This window comes from Leptosomus discolor, chromosome 9 (assembly GCF_034619465.1).
Source record: "Leptosomus discolor isolate bLepDis1 chromosome 9, bLepDis1.hap2, whole genome shotgun sequence".
NCBI classification, from domain to species: Eukaryota; Metazoa; Chordata; class Aves; order Leptosomiformes; family Leptosomidae; genus Leptosomus; species Leptosomus discolor.
This window is the reverse complement of record NC_141399.1, coordinates 9,646,585-9,667,386: the sequence shown is the minus strand read 5'-3', so window position 1 is coordinate 9,667,386 and position 20,802 is coordinate 9,646,585. Positions and strand designations below refer to the sequence as shown.

At 37.6% G+C, this 20,802-nt stretch overlaps 1 protein-coding gene across 1 annotated transcript in view; it reads right to left on the bottom strand.

The window, feature by feature from the left end:
- Positions 1 to 19,983, bottom strand: part of FHIT (fragile histidine triad diadenosine triphosphatase) — a 430,579-nt gene extending 410,596 nt beyond the window's left edge. The window contains exon 1 of the mRNA XM_086470368.1: positions 19,884 to 19,983. Within this exon, the coding sequence (XP_086326494.1) occupies positions 19,884 to 19,983 (100 nt within the window). The remainder of the gene's footprint in view (positions 1 to 19,883) is intronic.
- Between the last annotated feature and the right edge of the window lie 819 nt (positions 19,984 to 20,802).

The window sequence follows — 20,802 nt, the reverse complement described above, 5'->3', positions numbered from 1 at the left end:
ACATTCCCATACAGGTATATTTTAAGCTATAGTGTGATTACAGTATTATATACATATTAAAATATTTCAAAGACTTCAACAGAAATATTATTCTCAAATAGGAATACACTTTCTTCATTTCTACATCACTAATGATACTATAAACAAAGAGTTTTATGAACTGTGGAAATAAAAACCAACCCACTCAAACTGTTTTCCTATAGATTTATGCCTCAGGGAATTGGTTTAATGTGATTTCTCTACTGCCTAATAAAAGGCAAGACCCTGTAAAATCATCACTTTGGGACACTATTAGTATCTCTCCTCCACTCTGCTGCTCACTTACATTTGACAGATACTCTGCCCCTCTGCCAAATCTGGTCAAACTGGGCAGGGAACTCCTTCAGTCTGAAGATAAATGATAACACTTAAATGTTATCATGATGCACACATGATAAACGCTTACTGTTGTTCACGCACAAAATCCTTTCTACTACTTTATTTGCAAATTTAGTCCAAACTGACAACCTCACTTAGGAAAGACAGTTGAATCTCTGAAACAGTAACATATTGACCCTGCACAAACATCATTCCTTTTATTTATAATAAGTTATAAACGTGTGACCAAAGACACTAACATGCAATAAGGTCTTTTATTTTTATCACAATTTCATAAAATGTTATTCTTGTTACATAAATACAGCACCTGCTCCTACAAAGTCTTACTCAAAGCTAGTTTTATTAAGTGACCTCATTTGAATCAGTAGGAAGAGCTTAAATTAATAAGGACTATTCACAGCAGTAGACAAAGGTCAAATTAGCACCACCTTTACTGCTCTTTTGGGTGTGTTTTATTCTGTTCTGTAAGATAAGTGCAGGAAGATAACAGAACATGATTTTGAAAATCTCATAGGAATTTGTGTACATTGTATACATGGCCAGGGTCAGAGCCCTAGGCTCTGACCTGTAGTTTGTTGGTACAGGAATTTTTCTTCTGGAACTGCTTTGCAAGCCAGGGTCCTCTGTATTTAAAGGAGCACCACGTTGTGTATGCAAAATGTGGCGTGCAAGTGTTTGGTAAACAGTTACCATCCTGCTACAAAGCCATAATGTTGCTGTAGGCGCAGCTCCCTGGGTATGTAAAGGATTGTCCACCCAGCTGCTACAGGGATGAACAACTGGCAAACTCCATTGAAGTTTTAGAATTGTATTGCTGTGCTTCAAAAAGAAAAAAAAAAAATAAAATTATGGCAACAATAACATCTCCCCTCCCCATTGTCAGACTTTCCTAATCAGTAAAGGGTTATGTCTCATCATCTTTTGACTATTCAAGGATAGGCTACTTTTCAGCTCCCTAGTAATAACATATACTTCACACACACACCATGTTTAAGGTTTCCATTTACTGCTTGAGCAGTCATTTGACAACTTGTGAAGTGGGAGTTCTAGTGAGATTGAAAACCTGTTGACTGAGGTAGAAGCCCAGAGCAGCAGGGAGCAACAGGAGATTCAGAAGTTTTTAACACCCTGGAAATAAGTATTGGAAATTACCTAGCCTTCTGTTAGCCCATTCAAGCACACTTACACGCTATATAGGGACTAAAGAGAAAATATCCTCCACATCAATTCCCAAGCTGCCAACTTCAGCCTGGTTTTAGGACTTATAATATTATGAACAAAAGGTAAATTAGATCATTAGGATTGTGACTTAGGTTTAATATGCAAACCGAGAAGCACTCCAAATTACCATGAGTATATCTATAGGGAAGAAAAAAAGGAGGAAAAAGAGACACTTTGACTGAGGCTGGATAGAGTTCAACAGACATTGCAAAATTCAACAGTGAAGTAAGGCAAAAGCTAATCTTACTAAGCTCCATTCTGTATGTGGTTAAACTGTAAGAGTCCTTCACCAAGGCAACAATTTTGGTATCTTCACATGGCATGAATTTACCTAAGCGTCTGCAGGAATTAGGAGGGTTGTTAGTCTTAGACATTTACCATGGTCCATCACGGCTTTTTTAGCCTCAAAGCAGAGAAGTAATTGTGTTAGGAAGTGAGTAAGAAAACTTATCCCTGACTAAAGCTATGAACACCTATCATATAACCCAAAGCCAAGGCACAACCCCATCTTAACATAAAAAGGACATCAAGGTTTGTGGTCTTACAGCGTGGCATGCAACTGCCGCTGCACGGCTTTCCCGTTCGCTGTGTGCTCTGCCCTTGGCCGTACCATGCTGCCGCCACTACAGACCGCCTCTTACTAATCAAAGCAATTTGTAAACCTATTACAGGCCCTCCCAAACCCTATGAAAACTCCAGGAATTCAGAGAAAATTAGCTGTTCTGTACACTCAGTTAAACAATTTGCAGCTTTACCCTGCTTTCACCGTGAACTAGCAGCTGATCCTTCAGCCATTTCTTAAGCATGCCACCTCCCATTGATGAGAACAACACGGCTCGTACCTGCAGGTCAGGACTTCAAAATTATCTTTTGGCGTGACTCGGATCCAGCAGAAAGCGTGTCATAAAACATTATTATAGTTTTTGTCCTGATAGGCAAAATGCATTTTCACAGCTCATTCATGTCTCGGGTGTAAGATCTTAATTATCCAAGTCAACACAGGTTGCTCATCATTTATTTCTATAGGCCATAATTCAACAAGCTGCATAAGTGTATGCTCAGCTTTAGGCATCTGGATGGCCTGTTTGAAAGTATATGGTAGTTCTGACCCAGGCCATCAACTTCCCATGGATTTAAGTGAAGGAAAAATACCTAGCTGTGATTTCAGTTTAAATTCAAAACAATGACCTCTCAGAACAAAAGTATGGACTTTGCTTTTTGTCTTCTGAGAGTAGAGGGTCAAATTGCAGTTCTGCTGCAAACAGTCTGTATTCTATTTTTTCTTCCTATTGGTCAAAAACGTCACCCAGAAAACTGTGATTATTGATACAGTATTACGCTGTGAAACCCTGTAATCTAAAGATGTTTTCAATATTTAGCAGAAGTAGGATAGAAGTTAAAACATTATCACTAGTAGTTACTCTTAGATACTTAAATACATGACCTGACCTACTGAAAATACTTTTCTGATATTATTGACATTTATTTAACCTATAACATTAATTCTTTGTAGCTCAATAAATCTGAGTAGCTTCCTCCTGTATCATCAAGAGACTAGCACTGACAAAGAAAGTCAATCTGTGGCCCACACACAAATAATAGCTTTCCATTACAGTTGCCATTTCACCTGAATAATTCCTGATAATCATGAATAATGATGTTATTTGACATTCTAATGATACCATGCTGTGCAACTTCAATCCATCAGTCACTGTCAGGAAGGTCAAATATTTGTATTCCATTACATTATGCAGAGTTCATTAAACAGTTAAATGACATTATACACCTTAATTATACTTCCAAATGAAACTAGGACATATCATTTAGATTTTAGAGTCTATGCGATGCATCTCCATTTAAAAGAGGGATGATGATTTTGCATATTCATTCGTGACAATGAAACATATTGAAACTTCAAACAATAGTTTTTCAGCTCTGTCAAATCCTGATGAGTTTGCTTGCTACACCTAAACATAATACTCTTCACAGCCTAAGAAAGTTCATCATATTTTCTACCGTGTTACTATGTGTTACTTTTTAGTGATCCCAACAACGGCTCAAATACAGAGCCATAACTGATACAGGACACTGATTATTGACTAGAGCTATCTGAACACAAGATGAGAATATATCATCTATGTAAGAAAACAGGCAGGAAAAAAGAAGAGAAATTTTTTTGTCAGCAATATTTTCTTATCCTTGAATGCAATGATTTAAGGTTTACCTCAACACAACTCAAAACCTATCATGGTAGATCAAAACCATCGTAAGAAAACAGAAAGAAGCCTGTTCAACTGTAGCATTAAAAAAGGCCTTTTTTATTAATTCCTAGGCCTTTTTTATTAATTCCTAATATTCAAAAACATTAAGATCACCCCAGATTATCAGTATAAATATTTCCTAACAAACTACTGCAGCAAGTAATCTAAAATACTTGTTTTGCATGAATACAACTTGCTTTTTTCCTCCCATCAAAAGCATTTTCCTTCACAAGAAAAACAATAAGGGGTTTTAAGACAGTCATTAAGTAGCCATCAGAAGGTATGTATTGATTTAAGTAGACTTTTTAAGAAACCATGGCCTTTGTGAGCATCTCCACTGAAATCACATATGAGACACACACAGGCAGAGAAATGGAAAGATTAATACAAGGAAAAATATGTTTAAAATCCAGAAAAAGTACAAGTAAGGAGAAGAGCTTTGTTGGATTAATGTAGTTTACCAGTTTACAAAAGGCTTATTAAAATGCAACTGTCCTCTGAGCTGCAAATTGGCTGTTTCCTAAACAAATCTTTGAATCCAATATTAATAGACCAAACCAACCTTTTTATCAGATTCTCTTTAATTCATTACAGTACTTTATGTATAGAAAGAGAATTTCATTAGATTACATCAGATGCTAAGTATGTTCTTCAGTTCTTTATCTAGCTTGACCCACTGATGGGCAATGTGATTTTAAGCAACCAAAATTAACTTGGTCATGTATGAAACTGGAGAAAAAGCATCCAAACAACAGGAAAAACAGATATCCCCTCCTTCCTCCAGAACTTGGCACAGGCCATTCTCAAACTAAGTTTGAAGATTTCATAGGTGGAAATCAGATTTGAAAGGTAGTTCAGAAAAGCAATTAATGCTTGCTCATTCTTAAAAAATCATTTTGTATGCATCATTAGTTTTGCAAAATTTCAGGAATTCTGTGGAACACAACCTGGGGAAATAAGAGGCTTTCTTTCTCCATAGTAGCTTAGCCTCATTTATAAGGCAACGTGCGTATGTTGGCATCTCTAATTTACAGAAACAGAGTTGAAACAAAGAATCCAATACTGTTTTGGAGAATAAATTTAGACATGTTAGTTGGGTTAATAACTGCCATCATACAGACCTAGACAGTCTAAAGTGTTTTCTTAATTTTAATTATCCTTCTTTCACTAACCTATATATCTTTGCTTTCTGAAAAACTAAGAAAAAAATACTGCTTTCCTTCAGATTACCTGTTCTTTCGCTGTTCTAAAACTCCCATAGCTGCAAAAAGGTATCGGAGGGAACTGGGAAATAAGCAATAATAACCTTCCAGTTTTGGAGTTATTCCTTACCCTACGGCTTCAGTAAAAGACATTTTCAATCTATCGGACACTACTTCCAAATGTCCGTCTGTGTTATTTTTATATTCTGAAGTGAGCTGAGCTGCAGTGTCATCTGCAGAGTCAAACCTAATTAATTACTTTTCTACTTCCTTTTGTCAGTGCCAAATGCACCATCACATCCTTATTACCAGCTATTGCAGTGGTGAAGGCCGGGCCTTGGGCATCAGTCTCTAAGAGCAGATTCAAAGCACTAAAAGAAAGTGGCACACAATGCTACATCCCCAGTACTCAGTGTGCGTAGCACAACCAATTCCAGGGAGCATGACAGAAAGATGATGCCTGCCTTTAACTTTCCTATAGGATGGATATTTTAAACTTAATTTTCAAGTGAATCTGCATAGAAAGTTTTAGAGTTAAATTAACTCTCAACAATATAAAAATGGAAAAACAGTCTAAGGTTAACGTTTTTCCATCAAGAGGCACAAAACATCATAAGATGAAACATGCCTCTGAAATCAATCTTAAACTTTGCTAATTGGGCAAATTGAATTGCTTTCAGTATATGCAGCACATTTATGCTTCTCTGTACTTAAACCAAAATACAGACAATCCAGTAGTAACTACAGTTAATGATATTTAATTACTCAGTGTGAATGGCAATTTTTCAAGGTTTATCACTGTGTTGCATATATTATATGTTTATATTAAAACTAATTTTGAAAGTTTTCCGTTTCATTATTACACTGAACAAAGCAGGACTGTCATGAAATATAATTAGAAAGTCACAAAAGACCTTCTTAAACAGATATTCAGAATTGTGCGGCTCTGACAGCAGAAGCTTTGCAGAGTGCAGCAGCTCAACTGACAATGAACAAAAATTAGATTCAAGATTCTTGGAATAACATTAGGTTTGTATGAGTCTGCTGGCTTTCATTGCACTCCAATACTATGCATCAAGGAGCCCACAGGGAACGTCCTCAGATTTGTTGGTAGAAATGGACAACGATCTGTGACTACTGACCAACTCATACAGCTTAAAGAATAACAAGAATATGCATCCTGCTTAAAGAAGGACAAATACTTATCTTTTTGAAGCTAATGAAACTGCCCTTCCCCTGCCCATAAATGAAAAAAATTATCACAGGAGTCACTTATCATAATCTCAGCAATGGCTATGAAAATCAAAGCCACCAAACACATATGGCTTAAAAAAACCCCTTAACTGCCTTTTCAAACAACCACCTGAACTAAAAACATCCTTGGATTAGGCAAGTCATCATTTTTCTCCTCAAATCTGAAGGGATAAGGCACACAGGAGTCTCTATGACAATTGAGAACAATATCATCACAAAATCACCAATTCTGTGAAGATAGTTTAAAAGTAAGTATCTATCCTTCAGTTGTGTAGTAAATGAGCAGAACAAACACTTGAGATCTACAACATTTGACAATTTTTCTGGCAAAGATTAAGAATTTTCAAAAGGGAAGAGGAAGTAATGAGTTGGAAGATAGTTATTGCTGCTGAACCCTCTGACAGATCAGATGACATTCCTGATTCAACTTTCATTATTTAAAAAGACAAATAGAGCATCTCTCTGTGCCTTTTCAATTGTGACAACACACAATCATCAAATCACACTATCTTCTTTACTCGGATATCTTGTAGGCAATATAAAATGATCCCCTATGGACAGGACTTTAGCTGAGGTACGAAGTTAAATTCATTCAGGTACTGTCATTGTGATGGTTAAAGATCAAGGAGGATCTGAGAAAACACCCAAAGATGGACTGTACACCATTGCCCTTCCCCTGACACTCCCTGCCCCCCACCTCCCTACATGTTAGTAAAACGGAGGAGCATCTCAAAAGCAGTACTTTTTTGGAAGCTACAGGCACAACAGTAATCCAACCATTACACAGAAAGGGCCCTTGCATTTCTACTGGTTGGTTAAAATACCATATTTTTTCTCTTTCATTTAGCAGTACCAGACTCTTTGTTTCCATTTCATATCAAAATGTTCATTATTATGCATCAGTTATTTAATTTAGGAGGATTAAAACCCATTACATCTCCAGATACATCCCATGTACAATTCTCCCAGTTCTGAAATTAGGCAGCTACGTATCATCCATTCGAATACCACACAGCTCCCCCTAGATTTAGCAGTCAGTTTTACAGACTGCCCTCTACTCTGCAAGAACTGTACCATATAGAAATGAGCAAATAAATCCATGGACTTCTAAAAGACCAATGAATGTTGAAAAAAAAGTTATCAACCAGAATAAAGAACCCACACTACATATCAGGGTTAGACAAAAACAAACAATGCTGCTGTGAATGCCATATAAACGGAGCAGATTTTTCTTGTTTAAGGATGAATAAAGCCTGACCTGGACTCTCCCTAGAGATTTGGATTAAGTATGTTATTCACATATACAGAAAAAAAAAAAAAAAATCTCATCTTGATATCTTTTGCCCTCACAGTTTAAAAATGGGTCAAGCAAGTTTAAGATTTGCGTATAAAGATGTAATAAATGCTATAAAAACAATCATCACAAGAGAACTTTATATGCAGGCAAAGGATCACAGCATAGAAATACGTATTTGCCCACAGTGCTACAGCCCCCCGCTCCCTACGTAAAACTTATTTCCACACAATACCTCTTCAGAGGCTAACCTGAGCCTGATATGCTTTCTAACAAACACACTCTAACTTGTTCTCTCTATAATGCTCCAGTTTGAATAAGATCTGCACCAACTCCACTGTTGTTAATGACTATAACCGTACTAAAACATTTCCTCCCATCTTCAACTGTGTAAAAAAAAAATCAAGAAAATTAAGCAACAGATGAATAGCTGATCTACATAATAAAAACCAAGCTCGATGTTATAAGTATTAAGGAAAGCAGTTTAGTTCAAAACTGTCTCCCATTTTTCTCTTTCAACTGAATATATAAATGCTATTTAAGAGGTTTCTTGGGTTTTGCTTTCTGCAAACATCTGTTTGCACGAGGTCCTTTCAGCTAATGCCCAAACTTCATGTAAGAAGCATGCTTCTCCACATTCAAAAAGAGATGATTCAATACCATGTGATATTTACAAGCAAGTCATAATCGATATTAAACGCATTGCATTTTATTTTGTTACGGAACCGGAGAGGAAAAGGGGATACTTTCACTGTTTGCTAAGCTAAAATATCCTCAGCAAAATATTATGCTAAGTCAGCAGTGTTTCATTAACATCACCGTTTTCAGATTAAGATAAAAATAGAATTATACAACTCCACAATATTTTTGTGATGAGCTTTCTCCAGGTCAAATTCAGAATTTTTTTTAAAGACAAGCAACTACAACTTATTTTATTAACATTGATAGGGTCATAGTAGGGAAACATTAATTGAGCAGAGATTATACAGCTATAACAGACGCTATATAACTGCATAAACACCACCCAGATGCACCTGAAAGGTCAAAAGAAAGAATGCAAATACAAACCTATTTCCCTCTCCCCTTTCTCTACTTCTCCCTTCTTCCTCTTGCTCCCCAAATCACACACAATTTTGAATTCGACAGTAGCAACAGAAATGTAAAGTTTTCACAATTGGGCTCTGGGTTTCTTCTCAGCCAGGAATGCCATTTATTTACTGAACTATATCCTTACAGTATTTTTTCTCAACTTTATCCTTGGAGTGTGAAGGTAGCAAAGTGAACTACATACCAAATGAGCTAGGATCTATTCCAACTGAATCATCATTAACAAAACTGAGCCTAAGAAAGCGTTCCTGAAATGTGTGCTTATAGTGACTCAAGTGCAATGCCTGAATTCTGGCAACGTTCATTTCTATGGCATAATATAAATATATAATCTGTGTCACGTATTTTTTCCCTGCAACCAGACAAATTCTGCCTGGGAGTGACAGAAAAAGAAATACAGAACCACACAATCACACGTTTGTAAAATACATGCGTAAATAGTTACACTTTTACATACACATCAGAGCAAAACCTTGTATTCGGCTACAAGAAGTTTATCAGACCAGACTGCATAAAAAGCAGAATCTCCAAATTCATCTATTTAAACTGATACCACACACAATTTCCAATTTTATTAAACAAACAGCAATGAAGTCATTTCAATGCAGTCCCAGTTATTAACTGATAAAGATAACAAATCCTGAACTAAAACTAACTGCTCTTAGGCAGCTTCTGTAGGGGGGTCACTCATCTGAATGCAGCATGATGTTGAAATGAAGAGTATTAGCAGGGGAATTTTCAACTTTTATTGTACAACATGAACATCTGCTCAAGAGAGCTCACTCTGAGAGGCACTGAAGTTTATATGTTTTGATCAGAAACAGTAGAAGTCAGCAGGTTACAAGGAACAGCAAAAAGTAAAATACATTAGCAAATGAATAGCAGACTACACACACTTGTGCAACCTTAGAAACCTAGATATGGTATGAGTGATAAAGTGAAATACCTCTGTATCAATGAATTATGCACTCCATTTCCTACTGTAGCCCCATTTACAACAAAGCCTCTATTGTTTGCTCTGTCCATATCTAACTCTACACAAGACAACTTATTAAAACATAATTTATCCAATTACCTTGCTCAGAGAAGGTGCTTGACCCTCAGCTGAAGCTCTGCAAAGCAATTACAGAGCCATTTGGAATCACTATCTTTGATGGTCACACCTGCCAGTTCAAACTCACAGAAGAAAGCATTTCCTAAACAAAGGAAGGAGCACAACTGAGCAGCTCTGGGCAGGCACACAGCAAAGTGGGAGATTCCGTATGTGCCACCTTCCTGAGCAGGCAGTAAAGGAAAGCACACCACTGGCACCAGATAACTGTGCTATGGGGGTGGAGAGCAGGAGAAGAGGCAGGGAAGGACTTTGACCTGCCTTAAAAAGCAACAGATGCCAGAAGAGCTGAAGCCAAACAGAGCTGGGGCCTTGCATCTCAAAACTTGGTTATTTTGCACAGGTATCCAGAAGTCTAGTACTGCTCAGAGTAAAGCAATTGTGTCCAAAAACATACCTTTTGTGAGTCTCTGAAGAAACCTGTATTGGTGACCAGACTCTGATCAGGCCTCTGCATCTGCACTCCCTGAGTGAATATACTAAACTGGATTTACTCTCAAAGGACTGACATCTACACCAGGTACTCTGGTGAGAGAGAGATTAGGCTATGCCATTATTTATCACTCCTTATGCCCTGGAGAAGGTACTAGGATAATACACCACAATGTGCTATTCCTTCATTGCTGTATGTTTAGAGAGCATTCCTGCTTTTTTTTTCCACGAACGTGGCATGCCCTTTCCTCCCTTCTTCACTGTTGGAGGTTGTACTGGTTTTGCCTGGGATAATTTGCTTCCCAGTAGCTAGTATGGGGCTACGTTTCGGATTTGTGCTGAAAACAGCGTTGATAACCCAGGGACGTTCCAGTTACTGCTGAGCAGTGCTCACACAGAGCCAAGGCCTTTTCTGCCTCTCACCCCACCAGCAAGTGGGCTGGGGGTGCACAAGGAGTAGGGAGCGGGCACAGCTGGGACAGCTGACCCCAACTGATATCCCATCCCATATGATGTCATGCTCAGCTTATAAAGCTAGGGGAAGAAGGAAGGGGTTGACATTTGGAGTTACAGCATTTGTCCTCCCATGTACCTGTTACACACAATGGAGCCCAGCTTTCCTGGAGGTGGCTGAACCCCTGCCTGCCAGTGGGAAGTGGGGAATGAATTCCTTGTTTTGCTTTACTTGAGTGTGCAGCTTTTGCTTTACCTGTTAAACTGTCTTGATCTCAATGTATGAGCCTCCTCACTTTTATTCTTCTGATTCTCTCCCCCATCCTACTGGGCAGGAGTGAGTGAGTGGCTGTGCTGGGCTTAGCTGTTCACCAGGGTTAAACCATAACAGAGGTCCTTTAAATACAAGGAGTACAGGATGAGTGCTTCTTAAATTATGAAAGATCTTCTTTAGATTATAATTACTGTGCACCAAGGAATATAATGTACGTTTCAACAGAAAAATGCTACATATTAAGCTCTTCACAGCAAACAGAAGAGATGCCAGTTTAACGTCATATCACTAGATCTCCTCTTAGGAGTTGCAAAAGGGAATTCATGTCAGATGCCTCTCAAAAACACATACTTGAAGAAAACACATAGTTGTACTACACTGAATAGCACAAAATATTCCAATATGCTGGCAACAATAAGCAATAAATGAAATTTCCAACTGACTTTCCAGCAAATCTATTTTCATTACAAATGGAGATTTTGCATGTATTGCATTACTTATGGTAATCGTGCGACATCTATTATGAATAACCATGTATTCCAATCATCTCTTTCAATTATATTCTGCCGTAAAAGCAAGCCACGCAATACCTTGCCCAGGCTCAGTTAACTATGTGAGTGCTACATACCACATTCTGATAGCTATATTGAGGACAAAAGGTCCTAGATATGCACAAACTGTGACGGGAACAGCTTGTAACTGTCATCTCCTCCATTAGCCAAAAGCTACTTAAAACAAAAGAATAAAAAAAGCTGAAGTTAAATCCAGTTATATACTGAGGAAAAAAACCCAACTCTATTCCTTTCTCACATGAAGTTCATAGTAATTGGCACACCTGAATGCAAAGCACATGGCTATCTGCTATTGATGCAGGTACTTAAATTTTCTGTAGTGGCAAAACTGCAATAGCAGCAAACACCTCCTCTGTATGTGTTATCTACTGTCCATTTATGACTGTTGAGTTTGAGTTTACTGATGTGATAAAAAGGATGAAATTACAGGTTTGTTCAATAACCACACCAATTACAAATTTGCTCTCTACTAGTCTAGAAAATAACTGCTAGACTAAAAGTATTCATTATTTACAAACAGGACTTCACCTTTTTTCATACAAGAACACCAATTACCATGTTAAACGTCAAAGGAAGAACTCATTTTACCTTTTCTGAATCCCACCTCAGTTTCCCTGTCACTTCTCATACAAAACTTTGCTATTGCTTAATTTTCCTTCCTGCTACATAACTTTGCTCCTCTGTCTTTTAAACAACTTCTTCTAGCTCTTTAGGATGAGGCTTTTCTCACTAAACATTCAGTCAGGTTTCTTGCTATGCTAAAATACAAAAAGAGTAAACATTTTTCCAAATTGTTAAAGAGGATTTTTTGCAAATTGTTAGTGAGGGTAAACCTCACAAAATGGGAGGCTGTAACTAATTTAACATGCAGTGAGATAACTTTAAATGTAAGTGTAAGTTTAATTATTTTCAACTGCCAAAAAAATAAGCCGCTTTTATATAGAACAGGGTCTCAACAACTGTATCATAAAAATCACAACATTGGGAAGACAGCAGGCAGCCTCTATGAAATTTGATCTGTCATCGTAATCATCAGTCAACTGATCTAGAATTTAGATATTTTACATTTTTTCAGGATGTAAAATTTTCCATTTTTACAGACTTTCCACACTGTTCTATACTTTACTGGCACAGTAATAACCATGCAGAATATGTACCACAATGGTGGGACTCATGCACTAGGTTTCAAAATTTCTTCTGCATGTCCCTGGAGCTTGTAAGGACAAGCAGTTCCACTTTTAGAGGATATACATTAGTAACACGTTTCAAAACCGTACAGCAAGTGACCCTGAAACACACGAAGCTGTAGACAGGTTCATGCATAATATGGTTTTCTTTAAGTCATTTACAAGTCCCAAACAACGATGACGACAAACAGGTGAATAAAAAGGATTAGACAAAAATGGAACTGGAATTTTTGTCTGTATTTTAGCATGTGTTAGCTATGTAGCCAAGAAATTTAATTGCACAGGTCCAATCTAGTACAACACACAGCTTACAAGCCCATTTTTCAGAGATCTCATTACTCTTCATACAGCCAGGTTTGAAGGTCAGTTGAACACATCACTAATAAGAGACTGCTCATCCCTCCATGGCATTTGGCAAGATGTGCCAGGGCCAGGCTCCAGCCTAAGAGCTACTGCCTCTCCCAGATGCAGTCTTCAGACAGCCTTCTTAACTCTTCCAATGCAGGTTGTGCAACCATCTGAGCAATTCTTATTACTAATCTGCTCAATGCATGTAAATGAGTAATTTAGTCAGCTTACCCCATTTGCAAATCAGCAAAGAATATACTTTTGATTTCATTACTTTCACTTTTCCCTTTCTATTTAAAATACTGGCACAAAGCATTAGAATGGGTTTTTCATCAACACAGTTTTATTAATGCAACTATAACAATGCAAACAAAGCAGGTAAACCCTTATGGGTGAAGTACATTCTCCTTCAACAGTGAGCACCTTTCAAGCAAGACAAGACTTGAAGGGAGAGAAAGTGTTCTTATCAGACCAAATGATACAGTTGAACTCCACCCTCACAAACAAGACAGACAGACAAGCTTTTGTGCACAGAGCCCTGAATCTATTACCGTCAGAAGCAGCATTTCTTAACGCAAGTCAAACACCATCCCTTTGTTTGTAGACTGCAAACAAAATGACTCCAGCCCTGAGATAATTAACTGGCCTCTCTATCACCACTAAATTCAAGTGGTTTGCATACACAGAGCAGAGCAGTTGTTCTTTGGGCTGTTTGAGGAGAGCCTTTTTGCCAGAAGGTAGCTTGAGAATACAGTGAAGCTGATTACCGGCTTGCTGCTGCCGAGGGTGCGGTCCCACTCCTTACTCTCTGCACAGCGTAGTTTAATTTAGCTAAAAATTATTAAGCACAGGATCTGTTTTTGTTACTCTCATTTGTGCAAGTAAACATTATGGCACTAATAAGTTCCACCTGAGGGATCAGGACTGCTCATATAAGGAAGAGTCATAGAACAGCTTTATTTGGAATCTGAGGGGAAAAAACAACTTGGGATTTCCTACTGAGGCTCAACAGCTTTAGTCTGGTATCTCAAAAAGAATTCACCAAATACTGACAATACAGAAAGTAAATCTGAATCTCTTCTGCATTCACACAGAGTCACAGAACATGAGGGGTTGGAAGGGACCTTGAAAGACCATCTAGTCCACCTCCCCTGCCAAAGCAGGACCACCTGGAGTAGATCACACAGGAATGTGTCCAGGTGGGTTTTGAGTGCCTCCAGAGAAGGAGACTCCAGAACCTCTCTGGGCATCCTGTTCCAGTGCTCTGTCACCCTCACAGTGAAAAAGTTTTTCCTTATGTTAATGTGGAACCCAATTCCTGCGGATGTATCCTATAGTTCCCCTACATTTTCACATAAAAGCCATCATTTATATCTGTCCTTCCCATTCAGGAGGTCTTTTTACAGCAGCAAAGGTACTTCATCCTCTTCTAGTACTCTCTTCTAGAGTTACCAGACTTTGAGAAATTCATGTAAGTAGTTCACTCCTTACTGTACCAAACAACATTTTCTGTCCCCATATGATTCCCTTGCTATCTCCAGCATCATATTTAGGTTATAAGTCTTCATCAAAACCCCTCATTTTTAGCACTTTGCTGAAGAGCTAAAAAGAGCGTGACTGCTCCTTCACATTGTGCTAAAGCAAACTAATAATAATAGTAATGCATATGAAGCTTCTGTAACAAGCACTAAAGAGTACTTTCCCACAGGGTTCAAAATGTTTAATGTGTAGTTGTAACAGTGCAGTGTACATTACTGCAATATGTAAATGCAAATTTATATATTCTGCAATATAACTGAATTTTATTTTCTAAATCTTAGTTTTATGGAAAGTATTAACACTTGTTAAGGCTAAAAACCATAGAATTCACACTTAAGTAGCATAAATACAGATGTGATAAATGTGCAATGTACAAGCTAACTAAACCACAATAAACATAGCATCTCTTTAATTCTTCATAAAGTTACAATTTCATATACATGCTAAACACCATAGTTTTCAGCCAAACTTGTGAGAGAATACTACTGCTCTTTCCAGAGCCAGGGTACTGTCTTCAATGGAAATTCTGTCAGGACTGTAACTAAATTAAAAGTTACTTTTAAAATGTGCTAACGAACAATACTAATCAAAAGGATTATTTCTTTTTAACTGCAAATCTTTTAAGAAAGGCATCGTGACAATATCTGTGACAATACAGAATATATCAGTCTAAAGTAATAAGGTAATTCTGACAGCGTGTGACAGGGAAGCTCACAAACAGACAAATAGTACAGCAAAGCAGATGCTATTCTTACATTGCCTGACCCTGGATTCCATTCCACCCATGCAACAGACCCAGAACAATTACACTGCAGCATAGGGTGTTATCAAGTCTTTGAAGGAGCATCTGGTTCAACTAATGTTTTCTCTACTCATTAATGAAAGGAACAAGCTGCAGTAACTCACAGTACAGCACGCTGCCTCGGCAACAAATAATGGCCATTAACTTCATATAGTGATGAAGCTGCCAGAAAATTATTACATGCTTTGGGGTTTTATATATGGTCTATTCCCCATAATCAGAATACTTTCTAGTAGGAAACACTAGATCTCTATGGAAATAGCAATACCAAATATTCCAGCAAAATTCAGTTAAACAGTATGGTTTGTTTCCTTCTTTTTTAATTGAAAAGCCTTTTCATAACCAATCCCAGATGAAAAGTTTTGTAAAATGTTTATTTTAATTTATTATACACACATACAAGCACACTTACTGAAGGAGCCAAACTGCCCACCACAAATCTCTATAAAATCATTTGGTCCTGATAACGCTCAGCATATTGTTCCCAGCTGGAAAGCCTGTTCTTTCTAATAACCAATTCAATAAACTGTTGAAAAATGCTTTGTATAATATAGTATTGCCATAGATCTGATGTTTGTCTCTGTCATTACATATTGCATTCAATCAATTTACAAATGTTGCTGTGTTCCTTTTGTGCTAGTTCTTCTTATGGCATCCTGAACACAAATCCAAAGATCAATACCTTGTCTACTGAAAAAAAAATTGGACATAACAAATGAATAATTTTATTTATAATAAAAAGCCCTAGTCCCCAAATGGATTCTACTAATGTTCAAATTCATTTTTCATGTTTAACACAAGATGAAAGCAAGTTCCCTGAACAATGCAATGAGAAAGGCAGTGATAAAAAAAAAAACAGTTCATATTTATTGAAGATGTGAGCAAAACCATGTAAAGCTATGGCATATGGCTAGGAAGACATCAATAAAATGGTAGGTCATTCACAAAATATTTGTTACCATATTAAAGAGCAAAAAGTCCATGTCAAGGAGCAGATGGATTTTCTTCTAAGACGACACTACAGTTCTGCTCCAAACTACGGAAGCAGCAAGGCTCTGAATGAAATAATTTAAGTAAGACGACAATTAGAAGCTTAGCTCATGCTGGTTGCACAAGCCAATTCAGTTTATCTTGGGCCTTTTGTGTGACAGAAGCAATGCATTTGCTGATTATAGACACATCCCTGCACTATTCCAGCTATTGAATAGCTACCTCCTTTAAAACAATGTGGTTGTTCAAGGGAGCCACAAATGACTTCTTTCACAATCACTTCTTGCAGAGCAGCAAGCTAATGAACTTAGAGGAAACAGGGACTCCACTTTTCACAGAAAACAATATTGGTGCCTGCATAAGCACACAAGTCCCAGCAAGCTTACAGAATAACCAGCTCACCTCCTCCCCATTCCCAAGCTAACTGCTGAGATGTGAACTGCATACAGTATTCCCACCTAGACTCGATGCTATAACAATTCACAGACACTAGCAAAACAAAATCATACCATTTCTTTACAAAACAGAAAACCAACACCAAACCACACCCCAAACCCCAATATCTTATTAGTCAAGACTGGCCCCAATACCATGCACCTGGCTGCTCTGAAGTAGGATGGACAAGTAGAAGGGGGAGGGAAGCTGCATCTTCCCCTTTGAACTATATGCAAGAAGAGAGCAGGTATGCACTCCTCATTTTGTCATGGGAATTGAGTGACTTGATGTCTTCAGACGACTGTGGTCAGGCACCTCTGAGCCTTAACCATTTTCCTATTAGGTGACAGCAAAGAGACTGCATGTCCCGAGGGGAACATACACTAACCCTTCACACTGACCACATGTAGCTCTCCCTCTTCATTTGGTTGTGCCAAGAGGTGACAGAGTTTGCTACTACTGTCAAACACAGGCACATAGCTTAGCTTACACAGCAGAGATTCCAGTCTAACGCCAGATAGCCCTTACTCAATAGTAAGATCCCAGCTACATCCTGTTCATGAATCTGCAATAATCACTCAAAGAGATCCTGTAACAGGCAAGTTCGAGTCCTTGAAGTAGTGTGCACCCATTAGAAGTCTAATGCTGGGGCAAATGAGGCAGCTCTCTCCAGGAACAGGGGAACTTTCCTTACCACAAATACTTTGTTCTTCCTGTTTCTACTCTTGGTCACTATTAGCACAGTTTGATTCAACTGTCAAGCTGAATTCACAGGATTGGCAGCTGGAAATAAGCAAACCAAAACTTTGTAATGTGTTAACTGCACGAGCATGCTTTGGCATTGCTCTAACACTGAGCTCCACAAGACCATTTTGACTGATTTTTTTTTTCCCCCCAAAGCATAGCTTTATTTAAAAACTATTACAGCAAATTCACAACTCCAATCCTACATTCTGTTTCAAGATGGAATTTCAACCTTACTAGTTAATTAAAGCCACCACCTGGAGCGAGCTGGCTTTCAAACTGATTTCCTTTGTCTCTCTAATTCACACACATTAATATTTTATTTTCTAGTGGAAAAAAAAAAAAAGAAAAGGAATGTCACAAGTGTGCCAAAGACAAGGCAGATAAAATTATTGCAATAAAACAAAGAAAATACACTTGTTACTGCCAGGCCTTGAGATGAATGCTCATTATACTGACGTTTTAAAGGCTTACAACTGCAAATTGCTCTATTTTACATACTTTATTCTAGCCTTTGCATCAAGATCTGTTCTAATTTTTTCTTATTGTAATGAGAAATGGAAAGGGTTGGGTTTTTATTACCTGAACATTTATTCAATGGAGAAAGAAAGACTACATTATATATTACAACACATAAGCTATTAAAACTGTGACACTATAAAATATGTTGCAATACTCATCATGGAATAACAAAGCTAAACCTGAGAAAATAAATGTTATCTGCCAAACAGTCAGCAATAACTATACAACTAGAGTTTATAATCTTTAATTATTTAAGAAGGAAAGAAGCTTGTCATAATTATGTTTTATAGGCTCCTTAAAGTGTCATTACTAGGTGCTCACAAAACTTTAAAAACAAGTATCTTTCTTCTGAAATAACTCTGCTCTATTTTTAACAACATATGCAATTGTTCACCGATTAATTGAAAAAAAATCACTAACTATTGTTTTTAAAACTTCCACACCCAGTACAGATAACATTTTACTTACTCTCTGATCTGGACAACGCATACACAACATACCGCTCACTCTGCATCTCACAGTGACTGATGTGATACTGCCTTTCGATAGCTTTGAAAATCGGGTGTTTTGGGGTTTTTTTTTGACAAATCTGTAAATCACATTGATTTACATCAGATACTTCAGAAACTTGAAATTGAGAAGAACTGTTCATTTAAATCATCAAAATACATAGTAACATCTTTAAAGTTTCTACATAGTCTACACATCTTTGCCATGCATTTGTAACTAAATTATCTGACTGCTGGTACAGACACCACTCAAAGCAGGAGTAGAGAGAAGTTCTACATTGAACAGTTACAACCTACAGAAGTGATGGGAGGAGAGGAAGGTTCCATATTTCAGAACAAACACATTTAGGGGTTTAAAGATATATATTAAATGATACTAAATTTTAAATTCTATCTTAAATTATGAAAGGAACAACAAAAACCAGAAAGCTTTCCATAAACTCCGCTCTTTCTTCTTTTCCCAAAACACATCAGCCATTGCTTCAGTTCCTACTCAAATTTTACCACGGACCTTTATGAAAATGATCAGTCTTGAGTATTTCTGAAGAGTTGTACCTCCAGCCACTGAAATCACCACAAGTTACACAGCAGTAGAGATTTGACAGGAAAAAATAATACACCACACTACAAAATACACTAAAGAGGTACGCTGAGCATCTTGCAGAACCAAGTTCCTATACAGTTTCTAAACTGAGAATTTTACTTACAACACGGGGCTTCATTTTTTCCTCAGGAAACGTGTGCACTATACAGATGGTTTATTTAATCCATTCCTACCTAAATTAATCAAAACAATCTGTTCCAAAACAATAAGAGACTTCACACAGGATTCTGCTGCCATTTGACAAATTGTGTACATTTAGCTACAAGTTGAAAATCCTCCATAAAGAAGTTACTACATCTAAAAATAAGTGACATTATTAAAAGGGAAGTGGGATGTGTAATTTAGCATAATATGAAATTTAAACAGTACCACCTCAGATACACTTTAAAACGTTTTTAGTAGCACCTGGTTGTTTATACATCTTCTGTGGTGAAAAGGTCAGCAGAAATTCACCTCTAAGGTCACAGTTGCTAAGCAACAGTTTTCGGCAGTTCTGCAACACCGACCAAGTGTATTACGTTCCACTGCCTGGTTTCAGAATAAACCCACGTACCATCCTACCTGGCCTCTGAAGCTCAGAGAGATTCTCCTGCTTTTCCCAAAAGTGCGGGCACCCATCGTCAAGGTGCTGCTCAAAAGGATACGCCCGGGAACCACTGGCTTCCTGTTCACGAGAGCAAAGGAGAGCTCAGTCTTCAGGAACACCACAGAGGGCTTGATGAGGTGCTGCCCAAATTTCAGCATGATAAATGTTAATCTTCAGGGTCTGAAAGAGACAATAATTAAGATAATTAAGGGACTGACTTCGCCTTTCCGAACCACAGGAATAAGACAACCATGTTGTCTAGGCAGCTTTCTCGAAAGAAAGTGCCTTCTGGGCTCACCAAGGCGTTGGGTGTTTTGGAAAGGTTGGTAAGGCTTTCCTATAACTATCACTTCTTTGAAGGGGTGGTGGAAAAGGCTTCTTTCCAAAGCAAAAGCTTTGCATAAAATTTCTTAAACTCTTTTCTCATGTTGGCAGGGCTACAAAATTCTAGACAGAGAATGTAATTTCTCCCTCTTATTTTCATTTATTCTGCATTGTATACATTTGGGTCATATGTGCCTGGAGAAGCACGAATAGTATTGCACATGCCCTTTGCCACAATGCAAATCAATGCACACAGGACTTGCGAAATAAAGAAACCACATTTTCTAAATCAATCTCTCCACTAAATACCTCAATTGAAAAAATACCAACAAATTAAGGAAAGCGTATTCAGTCATTTTTCATGCTTTCTAGTTAGAGCAACTGAAATGTGAAGACTATCAATAGTTGTGTGCAACATTTTCTCTTATACAAAGCAAGCCAAAGACTTCCACTCTCATTCACTAAAATTTTCTCTCCTCCTGATGAGGATGAAATCCTTCTTAGATAGCTAAGGCACAATCCTAACAATGTCTATTTTAGGTCTTTAAGCCCTACAGTAGTTAAATTATTTAATTCAATCAGAAATATCCAAGGTGCTGCAGGGTAAAATATGAAATAATGAAGAATTTCATGTGACAATACTTCACACACAT